This window comes from Rhinolophus sinicus, linkage group LG12 (genome assembly GCF_036562045.2).
Source record: "Rhinolophus sinicus isolate RSC01 linkage group LG12, ASM3656204v1, whole genome shotgun sequence".
NCBI classification, from domain to species: domain Eukaryota; kingdom Metazoa; phylum Chordata; class Mammalia; order Chiroptera; family Rhinolophidae; genus Rhinolophus; species Rhinolophus sinicus.
In genome coordinates, this window is record NC_133761.1 from 46,057,427 (window position 1) to 46,071,453 (window position 14,027).

The 14,027-nt window shown below is 34.4% G+C and overlaps 1 protein-coding gene across 5 annotated transcripts in view; it reads right to left on the reverse strand.

Annotated features, from left to right (window-relative positions):
• ARID4B (AT-rich interaction domain 4B) overlaps positions 1–14,027 on the reverse strand; it is a 120,134-nt gene that overhangs the window by 64,282 nt on the left and 41,825 nt on the right. For all 5 annotated transcript variants that reach the window (XM_019746993.2, XM_074316713.1, XM_019746991.2 and 2 more), the window contains exons 3-6: positions 11,245–11,355; positions 7,777–7,842; positions 3,759–3,849; positions 1,333–1,412 (exon numbers count right to left, since the gene is read on the reverse strand). In XM_019746993.2, coding sequence (XP_019602552.2) covers positions 1,333–1,412; positions 3,759–3,849; positions 7,777–7,842; positions 11,245–11,355 — 348 coding nt within the window. The remainder of the gene's footprint in view (positions 1–1,332; positions 1,413–3,758; positions 3,850–7,776; positions 7,843–11,244; positions 11,356–14,027) is intronic.

Sequence of the window (14,027 nt, forward strand, 5' to 3'; positions counted from 1 at the left end):
TTCCTTTACCATATTTACCTGTGTAAAAAAAGAAGAAGAGCAGGGCTCAGGAGAAACCAAGAAAACAAAGTATGAACCATAACCTGGAAATACCAAGTAGTCTTATGAGGCAGAGAAGTACAAGGAAATGGCAGAAGATGAGACTGGGAAGATAAGCTGGAATCATAATACAGACTCTGAATTGAAATAGCAATTCAATCATTTAAGGGAAGGAAAAATATTTTCAAAACAAAAAACCCACGAAGTCTAATGGTTTAACAAGTATTAAAGTGTCACCCCACCCCACCCCCGCCACCCCAACTGTTCTAAATAGTGACTAGAAAAAAAAAATCATGGTTGGGCCACACTGTGCATTAGTCAATATTTATAGGCTAGATTAGAGAATATAACACTATAACACTATGCCTATCTTTAAAATTCTAAATGGCAAGCTACAGATTTACAAAACTTTGTTGAAACCTCCATTTTCAGTAACTGAATAACACCTTTCAATTTTAAAGCATGGACTTGGTGCTAGAAAGTGCTGGTTCGAGAACCAGCGCTGACAATCAGTTTTACCAACTGTAAGTAGAAGATAATAATGGTATCTACCTCATAATGTGAATGCAATCATGTATGTAAAGCATCGAACAAAGTCCCTGAGAAATATAAGCACTTCATGTATTCATCCAACTAACATTTATTCAGTTCCTACTCTGTGCCAGGCACTGTTCTAGGAACTGGGAACAAAGTGGTAAAGAAGACATACAAAATCCCTGCCCTTTTGACACATTCTAGAAGGAAGGCACACAGTAAACAACTAATTAAGCACATATACATATTTTGATAACAGAGAACGATAGGTGCTATAAAGAAAACTAAATCAACCTAAAAAAAAGAAGAGGAATGGAAGCAATTATAGAAAGCGCAGCCAGGCAAGGCTTCTTTAAGGAGAGGCTATAGTCATGTCACTAGTAGTTAGGGATTGCTTGTGGCATCTACATACACACTCTTTAACGATGATGGAGTTTAAGTGGATTACAAATCAGACATCTCTTTCTACAGTTATCTACACATTAAAAGAGTCTATATAAAAGTTGCCTAAAGACAAGTTAAACAAGCCATTGTTTTCTCTTTGTGGAAAAATGCTAAAATACATTAGACAAAAAAGAATATAGAACCTGGTACTCAAACACAAAGCATTAAACAGTCTTCACAGGTTACGTTATAATGGTATTATGTATTAATTAATTTTCCTGATTAACAAATAAGTTGATTGAGTTGAGAAAGCAAAAACTTGCTCCTGCCAATACAAAATATTAGGACAAATTCATGCCTTAAATAATTACTTACTTCACTTTCAGCAAAATGCCTCTCTCCTTTTAGGCACAGTGAAGATCGTCTCAGTGTCTTCTCATCTCCATCATCAAAAACTATGAGAGGAGGTAAAAATGGAAACTATTGAAGGGTTTTTCAAAGATTAACGTGATGATATAAAATATTTAATTTTCTAAGTGCAAACAGAGCTATTGTTTAAAAAGATTATATTTGAAGTTCATTTCACATTTTATGTTTTCTATCGGACAATTTCAAATATAGAGTATCTTTTCCAATATCTAGCGAAAAAGAAATAATATGCCTGAAATGAAAACATCTTCCCTGAAACAGAAAATACCAAATAAAAATAAGCAGTTAGCATTTCAGGAAGAAACTATTTAAATGCTAATTAACCCTTCTCAATGTGGTAAAGGAAAGGCAAGTTTTCCTGCTGACAGATTTACTTAAGAAACAGAAAATAAGAGCAGAAATTTATATGTTCAGACTGTCCCTAAAAAAATTACTTTTTAAAAATTTATAGCAGGGTTTCTCACCCTCAGCACTACTAACATTTTGGACCAGATAATTCTTTTCCATGGGGGGCTGTCCTGTGCACTGTCGGATATTTAAGGGCATCCCTGGGCTCTAGCCACTAGATGCCAGTAGCTCCCCCTCCCCAGTGGGTGGTGAATTTGCCTCCTTTTGAAAACTCCTTATTTAAAAAAGTACTACAGTGTCCCAGCAAATTTAGTGTAAGTTTATATATACAGAATACATGTATATTTTATGACATAATTTTAGCACATACTCACAAATCATGGGAACAGAGTACCTCCGCTTTAAATAATGTTGCCAGGCCTTGGTTTTAGAAATAGCAGTTTTTGACTAAGTACCAAAGTTAGGTTCTTATATATTATGTGAGACTTCACATTATGTGAGAGGATAAATAACTTTAAGTACATTTTTTTAATGCTGTAACTAAAATACTCAACAATAAACGTGCCACATTTATGAGACTGACAACCACACCTAATTACTATATGGATTTACTGCACAGAATTGCTCAGTCTTGCAACCTACATAAAGTATCTCCTTATGTGTCAAAATCAAATTTTCCCTCACTCTTCACCTGTTTTTTTCTCATCCCACAAAAATATAAACAAAACTCACCGATACTATTTCAAAACTGCCAAATTTTGTCATCACCCAAAAACATTTTACTAGGTGTTTATTCTCATTTCTGACGCCATTAATAGTAAGAATTCTTACCATTTAATAAATAATATTGGGACAATTGGCTACTGATTTGCAAAAAAATATTTGATCATATTTCAGAATGTTCAAAAAATTAACTACAGGTAAAATAAAATGCTATTTGTGAAGCAAAAATAAAGCCATAAATTTAAGATGACATTGGAAAATAAATTTGTAACACTGATGGAAGGATGATCTTCTTAAACTGCAAAGGAAAGACTGACCACATGTAAACTATGAAAATTGACAGTAGTGATAAAAGCAATATGAGAAAAATAAGTGCAACTGAAGTAGCAAAGGCTAATATTCAGAATATATGAAGAACTCACATCCTAAAAACAATAAGAAAAAGAAAACTATCCCCAAGAGGAAACAGGGGATTTCGGAGAGAACATACGCTAGCAATTCAAAAGAGAAAATATACAAATGAAATGATGTTACTGTCAATAAACAGGAAAAGTTGTTTACTCTCACTAGTAATAATGGGAGGGGCATATTAAAACAAAACTGAGAAAATATTTTTGTCCAGTTGGGCAGAAATTTAAAGATAATTACAATCAAATTTGATGAGAGTTGGAAAAACAAATGTACTCAAACACTGTCCATGAGAGTATAAATTAATACAGTCTTTTAGGAAGGTGATTTTCATTACCTACTCAAGTTTTACAAATACTGTTCACTTCAATCTATGCAGAGTTTTCAATGCATACAATACGGAAATACTAGAAAAATGTACATGTACAAAAGAGGTTTAATCCAGCATTTATTGTACTAGCAATAAAACTGGAACATCATTAGTAAAAACAATTAAGTTATGGTACATCAAATATTGTGAAATACAATATTGCAGTAAAAAGGAATTTCTCTGTTGCACAACATGAATAACACTACTGAAATAACACTATTGAATATGAATAACACTACTGAAATGTACCCTTAAAAATAGTTAAGATGGGAAAAAAATTTTCTCTAAGATATACTTTGAAGTGAAAAAAGCTAGAAATCCAATTCTATAATACATCCACTAAATAATTTCTAATTATGTTATGCACATATTAATGAAATAAAGTTTTTAAATATCTGGAGAGATAAAAACCATTAACAGCAATAACATCTATGGCATTAGGGGAGGAAGTAAATCAAGGAAACTTTACTTTAGTTGCAGCATCTTTGAAAATACATTTTTAAAATAAGATTTATTCCCTTACCTACAGTGTACCAACTCGCATCTGTTAATTTGTTGATAACAGCTTCCTGATATGCACCATCAAGATTCTTCACTTCCACAATAGCTCCAACCTAAAGTATTTTTAAAAGTTAGAAGAACTTTTAGAAGACAAGTAAACAAACCAAAAACTGGCTTTATTTTTTTTAATTGAGTGCATGATGTAAAGAATAAAATAACCACTGATTTGTGTTAAGACACCGGCAGTTTTATCCACCAGTGTCTTTGTACCATCAGTGAAAATGTCAACATAGTAAAAAGGTAAATAACACCTACGTATTGTTATGAAAATGCCATGCCTGTTGTACGCTAACAGGGTTTTGGGAACCCCTAAAGGTCCTCAACTTGAGAACCAGAAGTACTGTGTGTGAAAATTGACTGTCCTTGTCTTACATTACCACTTCTCTTTGAAGAAGGCTGGGGAATAATGGTAGGGATTGTTAAGAAATAGCTTTGAAGTCTCTTTAAGAGTTACAATGTAACACTAATGACAGCTATTTAAAATATTTTCCATTTGATGAAGAAAATGCTGAGTTACATTTATATGGTCTTATAACTATATCAAACTAAAAAGTTTTTGCAGAGCAAAGAAAATTATTAACACAATGGAAAGGCAACCTCCTAAATAGGACAAAATATTTGCAAATCAAAAATCTAATAAGGGTTAATATCCAAAATATATCCACAACTCAATAGCAAAAAACAACAATAACAAACAATACTACCTGAGTAATAATGGGCAGAGGATCTGAATAGACATTTTTCCAAAGAAAACACACAGATGGCCAACAGATACATGAAAAGATCATCATCACTAAACATCAGAGAAATGCAAATCAAAACCACAATGAGATATCACCTCATATCTGCTAGGATGGCATTTATCAGAAAGAAGTGTCAGCAAGGATGTGGAGAAAAGGGAACCCTTGTGCACTGTTGGTGGAAATGAAAATTAGTGCCACCAACTATGGAAAACAGTATGGAGGTTCCTCAAAACATTAAAAATACAACTACTATAGGATCCAGCAACTCTGCTTCTCAGTATTTATCCAAAGAGAATGAAAACACTAATTTGAAAATATATACGCACCCCCATGTTCACTGTAACATTATTTACAATAGTCAAGACATGGAAGCAACCTGTGTACATCGATAGATGAATGAATAAAGAAAATGTGGTGTATATATAATCATTGTTTAGCCACGAAAAGGAAGGATTCTGCAATTTGTGACAATATAGATGGACCCTGAGAGTATTATGTTAAGTGAAGTAAGTTAGAGAAAGACAAATACTGTTTGATATCACTTAAATGTGGAATCTAAAAAACAAAAACAAAAAAACAAAACCCATAGATACAGAGAACAGATTGGGGGTTCCTAGAAAAGGGGTTGGCATGGGTGAAAGGGGTCAAAAGGCACAAATTCCAGGTATAAAATGAAAAATAAGTCAGAGGATATAATGTACAGCATGGTGACTACAGTCAACAATACTGTAAAACATATTTGAAAGTTGCTAACAGTAATTTTTAAAAGTCCTTGTCACAAGAAAAAAAAAGAAAAAAACGTTAACTATGACTGTTAACTAGATTTACTATAGTGATCAGTTTGTAATGTATACAAATATTGAATAATTTTGTTGTTCACCTGACACTAATACAATGTTATATGTCAATTATACCTCAATAAAAATAAAACGTACATGGTCTTTATAGTGATAACAAAATAAACTTGTTCAGAGAAGAAACTTAATCCCACACAATGCCCAAAAGGGGGAAGGAAAATCTGGAGAATAACCAGAACTTTCATTAAATGACTACAGTCAATAAATACATGGTATGATTTTTTAAATTTAATACTCAAGTGGTCTAGGTATTATTTTTATGTGAACTCATAAAAAATAAATTTGGATAAAATATCATCACTTTCCTATAAGAAAAACATTTGCCAAATGCTGACACTTTCTATCAACTGATGGAAATCCACAAAGTGTATTGTAGGGAACAATTCAAAATCCATATACAAAAAAGTCTATAGACAACGGGCCGGCCTGGTGGCTCAGGTGGTTGGAGCTCCACGCTCCTAACTCTGAAGGCTGCCGGTTCGATTCCCACATGGGCCAGTGGGCTCTCAACCACAAGGTTGCCAGTTCAACTCCTTGAATCCTGCAAGGGATGGTGGGCATCACACCCTGCAACTAAGATTGAACACGGCACCTTGAACTGAGCTGCCACTGAGCTCCCGGATGTGGCTCAGTTGGTTGGAGCGTGGGCTCTCACAAGGTTGCTGGTTCGACTCCCGCAAGAGAGGATGGGCTTGCTCCCTGCAACTAGCAATGGCAACTGGACCTGGAGCTGAGCTGCGCCCTCCACAACTAAGATTGAAAGGACAACAACTTGACTGGAAAAAAGTCATGGAAGCACACACTGTTCCCCAATAAAGTCCTGTTCCCCTTCCCCAATAAAAAACTCTTTAAAAAAAGTCTACAGACAAGAAATATATTTTAACTATCTTGAGACCAAAATTTAACATATTTACATATGTCAAAATCAAAATGCTCCTAAGCCTTAATCACAAATAAAAACAATTTTAATAAAATAAGAAAAACCAAACAAGCAAAACAAACCAACTATGCCACAATCAAAGAGGCTGGAACAGAAGAGAAAGATGCTTGAAGATTTTTCTATCCCTTCCCGCACTGAATATTTTTTTGTAGTTGGTACCAGCTGACCTGTGCCAGGTAAACAGGGCAGTCAGGCAGTGAAGAACTATGTTTATGAGGCAAAAACACAAATTAAGGCATGGAGGTGTGTGTTTTCTGAACATTCAGAGGGCACAATGCTTGTTATAGGCTGTGAGTCTATCAGGGTTTTGATTCTGCCATTATTGGCTGCCAGACCTTGGACAGATGACTTTACCTCCTTCAGTTTCCTCTTCTGTAAAGAGCTGTTAGGAGGAATACATAACATAGTATGTGCAAAACACGCAGCACACAGCACTAGCACATGTTAAGTGCTAAATAAATGGTGGCTAACGTCATATTATAAGTGTACGTGTTTTTGTCCTTTTGTCCCTGCAAGTGAACTTATGCATGTAACAATTAAAGATGTCACCTACAAAACAGAAATGGTGGAAAGTAATTTTCATAAGATTTGAAAAAAAAAACTCACAAGTTTTAGTCCTCCATAGTACTTACCCTATATGCAAGGTAACAATGCCCTCTGGTTCCAATAAAAAGTTTCAAAACCAACCACAAGAAAACTGGCAGATACATACATCTATCTAAATCTCTGAAAAGTACAGCTTCATCAGTAAAGGACTTTTTAAGCATCTACTGTTCCTTCAATTCTGTTAGCATTTCTTAAAATTCACCCAGCCAAGCCAATGTCCCTTTTCAGACATTCAAAAGGGCCAAGGGGCACCTAGTGGCTTACCCACACATTCCCCTTAGTTTGCTCACTAGCAGAAAGTAAAGCAGCAGCACTTATTTCACTGGCCAATGAGGAAAAATGAATGCAAAAGAATCAAACTTATCTCTGTGTATGAACATGTTCATCACTTTATAACTGCTTAATCACCCCCAAAATGTCTTCTGCCAGAAGTTGTTTCAAAGAATTAAAAGCTCTGAGGGTTATGTTTTTTTCTCACTTTTCACATCATCATGAAACTTACATCACTTAATCTTAATGATGTAGGTGAACTACGACACCTATTAATTCTGGGAAATCCATCATATTAGTAAGTGTAACATGGTGAGACTGAAACAGATGAGTAAATAAAAAGCAATCAATACACTTCCATGATACTCATTTCATTTCTGAACACAGTTAGGTTTTACTATCCTATCAGGTTTTCATGAACATTAAATCTACTTTTTTTCTATAAGTCTCTTTAGAAAGAATTACATATTTATCAACTCAATAACAAAATAGCCAATGAATTAAAAAGAAATGACCAAGCACAATTATAGAAGCATTGGAATGAATAAGGACTAATTAAATTACCTTTAATGGGCCCTTTATGTGGTCATCCTGAACTTCCACTGTTGAAGAATCATGTCTAAATGTTACCTAGAGATTATAAATTTAATTAGTCATGCACACACAAAAATCAAGCAACACAAGTTCATCAATACATTAATTCATTTTTATCATAAGTAATCTAAATAGTTGCCTACTTTATACAAAATCTCAATCCTTAAGTAGAGTAACTGAAATTTTTATTTAAACAGACTAAATTACTTGATGTTTCACATATCGTACTTTATTCAGTACTATTAGTTATTAGTTTAGTTGTGTAATTTCTTTTCCTAAAATATGAGGTGAAAAGAGGTGGAGACCGTAGGCTAGTAGGTACTACAGTTGACCCCTGAACAACGTGGGGGTTAGGGCACCGACCCCTGGCACAGTTGAAAATCCATGTATAACTTTTGACTCCCCCAAAACTTTACTATCAGCCTACTGTTGACCAGAAGCCTTACCGATAACACAGTTGATTAACACACATTTTGTATGTTATATGTACTACATACTGTATTCTTACAATAAAGGAGCCTAGAAAAAATGTTTAAAAATATCACAGAGAGAAAATATTATTTACAGTATTTATTGAAAAAACCCCACATATAAGTGGACCTGCACAGTTCAAACCCATGCTGTTCAAGGGTCAACTGGATATATCATTTTGTGAAGGCCTAGCTTGGTAATAAGCAGTAGCAACAAACATTTAATGAGAGCTAAGCATCAGGCTCAAGCGTCAAACATATAATCTTCACAATAACCTTATTAGGTAGGTATGACTGTTCCCATTTTGTTGCTAAGAAAACTGAAGAACAAAATATAACTAACTGGTCCAAGATCCCAGAACTAGGACATGGTAGAGATGAAATTCAAACTCAGGCAGCCTGGCTGCAGAGCTTTACTATACTCTATATCAGTGTAGAAATCAGAGAATGGGAAACCAGACATGAGGAGAATAAGTTAAAATAAAGGGTTCATGTTTAAATACTTATTAGTTGGTGAAAAACAAGATAGCTTCCAGTATTTGGTACACAAAGAGTTGCTTTTCCTCTACAAAGCAAGAGTTCTTACAGGGATTAGACCATTAACATGGTCTCATTAGATGTGTATGGTCATCAATTTAGGCTCCAGGCTCACAAACCAGCTACGAAAGGAAATGTCCTGTACTCACAGCACCACAGGCATTTCTGTTTCACAAAAGCACGAGGACACTTTATTTAAATCGTGTTTAAGCTTCTGCGTCATTCACTTAGACTGTAGGCCACTTAAGGATGAAGACCAGGTCTTTAACACTAGAGTTTCGATACCTAATATAGTGCTTAGCACATAGCTGATGCTCAATAAATGAAAATAGGAGGTGAAGGGGTGTATCAACAAGTTGTTTAAAAATTTATTAACTATGAACTGTGAACAAGTTAAACTGGTCTAGAAATATACCACCAGCTGGTATTCACAAAATAGTCACAGGGAAGTAAAATACAGTATGGGGATTATAGTCAATAATGTCAAGATTATATAGGGTGCCAGGTGGGTACTGGACTTATGGGGGGAATCACTTCATAGGTTATGTGTAGATGCCTGTCCACTGTGCTGTACACCTGAAGCTGACACAGAATAATACTGAATGTCAACTGTAATTAAATACACACACACACACACACGATACAAAGTACAGCACAGGGAATACAGTCAATGGTATTGTAATAGCTATGTATGGTGTCAGAGGGGTAGCAGACTTGGGGGGGGTTATCACTTTGTGAGGGGTATAAATGTCCTATTATTATGTTGTTGTGTATACCTGAAACTAATTAGAAACACTTTTTTAAAAAGAAATATACCATCATATTTGTTAAGAAAATCATTAATTTTGAATTATAAACAGATTTTAGAGCAGCCAAAAAAATTAGCAGTAAGTTTTAGATACCCATTATTTATAAGGCATAAGGTATTTACAAGGCACACGGCTATCAACAGAGGCAGTAGAGACTAACAGTTTTCTTCCTTTCATTAATAGAAAGAACTGGCAGAACTGTTACATGCCTTTTAGCTGGTTCATTCATTACACAGAGACACCCAGCTGAGATTGCAAGTCAGGGCTAAAATCCAGCCTGTGTGCTGCAGACCAAAGCCTGGGTCCTGGAGTATCACTACTGTCCCCCAAAGGGAACACCTTTTTCTAACTGTATGTCAAACTCTGCTAAGAAGGCTCTCGCCCTGGAGGGAGGGCTTTTGTCTAATTCACACTAAGACGTTACATGTGCTGGCAGTAGCCCTGTCTGGAAGAGTGAGAAAACTAATAAAAAGCCTTCTCTTCATCTCTAAGATAGTACTGGCAAAAAAACCAAAAAGTGCTCAGGGAACAGCAGTGTGTGAGGCCCAAACAGGAAATGCCACTCTAAGAGCACTGTGAGAGTTACCCACATCAAACCCTATGAGCTCAAACGCACCAAGCAGGTGACAACTGAAGGTGGGTGGGGACAAAACGAGCATCCTACAAAACTAGCACCCTGAAAGACTTCTCACAATGGTTCTTAACTAGGAATGTAAAGTAGAATCACTCAGCAGTTGTTTTTTTAAAAAAACAAAAACAAAAACAACACACATTCCTGTATAAGGCAGGAAGGAATGCAGGCACGGAAAAAGCTCCGGAAGGGGCTGTGATTCTCTCCACCAGAAGTACACCTTTGTAGTCTGTTTAACTGGTGATGTTTACACCAATGTTAATCTGGATTAGAAACCCCTTGAGGACAGAGATCATCAGGTCATCCTCATATTCCCATCCTCCCTACCTAACAGTGAACCCTACATAGTCTGCCACTCAGTAAATAACTGATAAATGGATATCTACCTTCAAATATTTCACTTGTCCCATATTTCCAACACTGATAATTTACTAAAATGTAAACAATTATATTTCTTTTTCTGAGACAAAACACAAGTATTTTGGAAAGATTTTTCAAGAAAGGTAAAGGATAAGGAATCAACTAGATCTACTGTATTTAATTATCTAAGATACCATCAATTATAAATCACATCTCAATTTCATGGTTAAAATGAGGGGGTGTCTTAAAATTAATAAACTGTGATACTCCTATTCTGCCACTAATTTGCTATAATGGCCTTAGAGAAATCACTAACCTTTTATGAGCCTCATTTTTTTTACAACAAAATTAAGGAATTAAACTACATGACTTCTGAGGTCCTTTCCAGTTCTAAAAATATAAACAACACCAAGTCTTTAGTGAAATGGCATTCAAAAAACCAACTGTACTAATCTAATTTCTGGAATACTCTAAAATGACAAATAATGCTTTTTTTTTTTCAGGTATATTTACAACCACTACTCCTAGAAATTAAACTCACCTTGTGCAGGAAAAAAATTCTTAAATATATTCACCAATTTTAAATATCAAATACTGAACATACATTTCATAAGATCTCCATATACTGTACCTTGACTTTGACAAGCCTTTTTGTTGTCTTGATCTTGGCTTCACAAAAGGCTCCTCTGTATTTAGCACTCACGTCAGTGCCCACTGTCAAATAGGGAGGCTCATCAAGGGCCTAAAAATGCAAATAAATTAGATTTAAACTCTAATTATTTTCCACAATCAAACCGCAGATGGCAGATCCAATCCTGTTATAATTTGTAATGACAATCTATAAAATACTCTAACTTGAAAGTAAGTAAAATATATATAATAAAGTTTATTTAAATGTACCAAATGTACATCATGTAAAATATAATGGCATCTTTTTCTCTATATAAAATACACATGGTCCATAATATGAATTAGCTCAATCACAAGTCTACTATTCCATCCACCCCTCTATCCGCCACCCATTCAAATATTTATTTACTCTATGACCATTTAAAAAGAAGGCAGATCCCTAAATCTCAAAGTCAGAGAAAATTTCTTTTAACATTTAGGCTGTAGCTTGACAGCCACCCAAATTCAGAATAGCTTTATTATATCCCTACCTAGAAAATTCTAAGGTAGAATGGCATTAAGGGGGCAAATCATTTGTATTCAAACTACTGGTAAAAACTATATTAAGAAATCCAATCTGGGGGTGGGAGATGAGGGTAAGGGGGATCAAATATATGGTGATGGAAGGAGAACTGACTCTGGGTGGTGAACACACAATGGGATTTATAGATGATGTAATACAGAATTGTACACCTGAAATCTATGTAATTTTACTAACAATTGTGACCCCAATAAATAAAAAAAAAAGAAAAATAAATAGGGGAAAAAAAAAAAGAAATCCAATCTGGGAAGTTGCAAATAAAAATTAGCCAAAATTACTAATGCTTTGGGGCACGGGTTCACTATTTACCCTTTCAAGGGTACCCTTCTTAGGCTACCCTGTAGCCTAAATTAAATAATATTTTAAGTTTCCCCACTTGTGATTTAGTTTTTAATAGTCTTAATATAGCTGCTCTGACTTTTTACAATCAGGTATATTTCTGCATTAGATCTGTATTTCTAAAAGAGCTTATATTAATTCCAGAGCCAAAGAAAAATTATGTAAGTGGCTACAGTGTTTTATAAGAAATGCTAATATCCCAGGATGCTCCATCAAAAAGAAAAGGAAGGAAGAATTTGGGAAAATCAGTTTATTGAGTGAACGCCCACTCTGCTTTATCATTTCCCCATCTATTTGTCCAAAGAACTTATTATTTCTCCTATTAACATCTATTATCCTGCAGTAATTCCATAAAATATGTAAGGTGGAAAATGCAGCAAAGAATAATGAAAATATCAATTTCATTTGGATCTTAAAATAAAGTCACCCTTAATAGTTGTGGCTAACATCTAAAAAAAAAAAAAAAAAAAGTATGTTTTAATGCTATGACAAAAGTGCCCATAAATTACATCAAACAATTTTAAGAACTTTTTTTCAAGGTGAGGAGATATCACATAAACCAAGACAAGGGGCTACGGCTAAAAATATCAGGCGGATCTCCTTAATGGCCTTCTCTGTCTTTTATGAAATGTATAAGAAAAGGAACTCAAAACATATCAAGTATATGATTTATAAAGTATACTTAGGAAAATGCCTATATTCCAGTTCATTTATGCCATATGAGAAGTATACCTCATAGAAAAATGGTCATTTCGGCATTACTACTATTTAAATTTGTTCATATCATTAATTAACTACAATTATAACTTCGCACTGCTCTTGCACCTAAAGTTAATAATAAATGCATTTCTACTTTACCTACCTGTGCCTTGGCCCTTAAAGTATAATTTTCCTTGGTCAAAATTTTGGTTAAATTCCAGATAAGCTAGTGGCTTTATTTTACCAAGAATATAAAAGGGACTCACCTCACTTCACCCAAAAATGTAAAGAAAAAATTTAAAAGGTATCAATTCACTTTGTGGTTCAATTGGTATTACATGTCATTACTAGAAAAGCCCAAATGGTGGGGCAGTCTTCACCACCACGGCTCATTATTGTCCACAACTTGCAACCTCTCCCATGAGTACATCCTGCACCTTATTAACCAGTACAATTTTATCTTCATACACAAGCAGTAAGTTAAATTAAGTGAAAACTAATGAGGAACCAGAAATTGCAAAATGCAGAACAAGAAATCTACTAAAAGTTGCACATTTATGCCTACTCAGGAACAGATAAGCGATAAGCTTTTCAGATATTTTTATTATAGAGAATTTTTAACAAAAAGAATAGTAATATAGACTATAGTATACAGAAACCCATGTACATGTTCTTTTCATTAATATTCATATTAAACACTGGCAACATTCCAACTACAGCAAACTATAAATATATTTATTGAGCAGATTTACTCAACTTGAATTGAGAGACAGGATTTTTTTTTTACCTCCAAATTAAGCCCATTCCACATCCTTACTAACATATCCATGTTGACAGAAAAGAGTAATAATTATCTCAAATATTGCGGGGGCAAATTATTATTTAAGGGTAATATTTTCCTTCCTTCAAGCTAGAACACATGGAAAGGAATTAGCAAGGCTTATGAAGAAAATGTCTATTAGAAAAAAACTTGTGAAGAGAAACTGAAGTAAAATGAAAACCTGCTAAAACTGGAATACATTGTTAGAGCAGTGCTAATTTGTTAAAAAGAGCACATGAAAAGCAAATCTATGTTCTGATCTTATTTCTGCCTCTATTATTTTTTGCATCATTTTAGGTAGGTTACTTTTCTGTTCCTAAATTCTCATTAGATAATATAATAATTA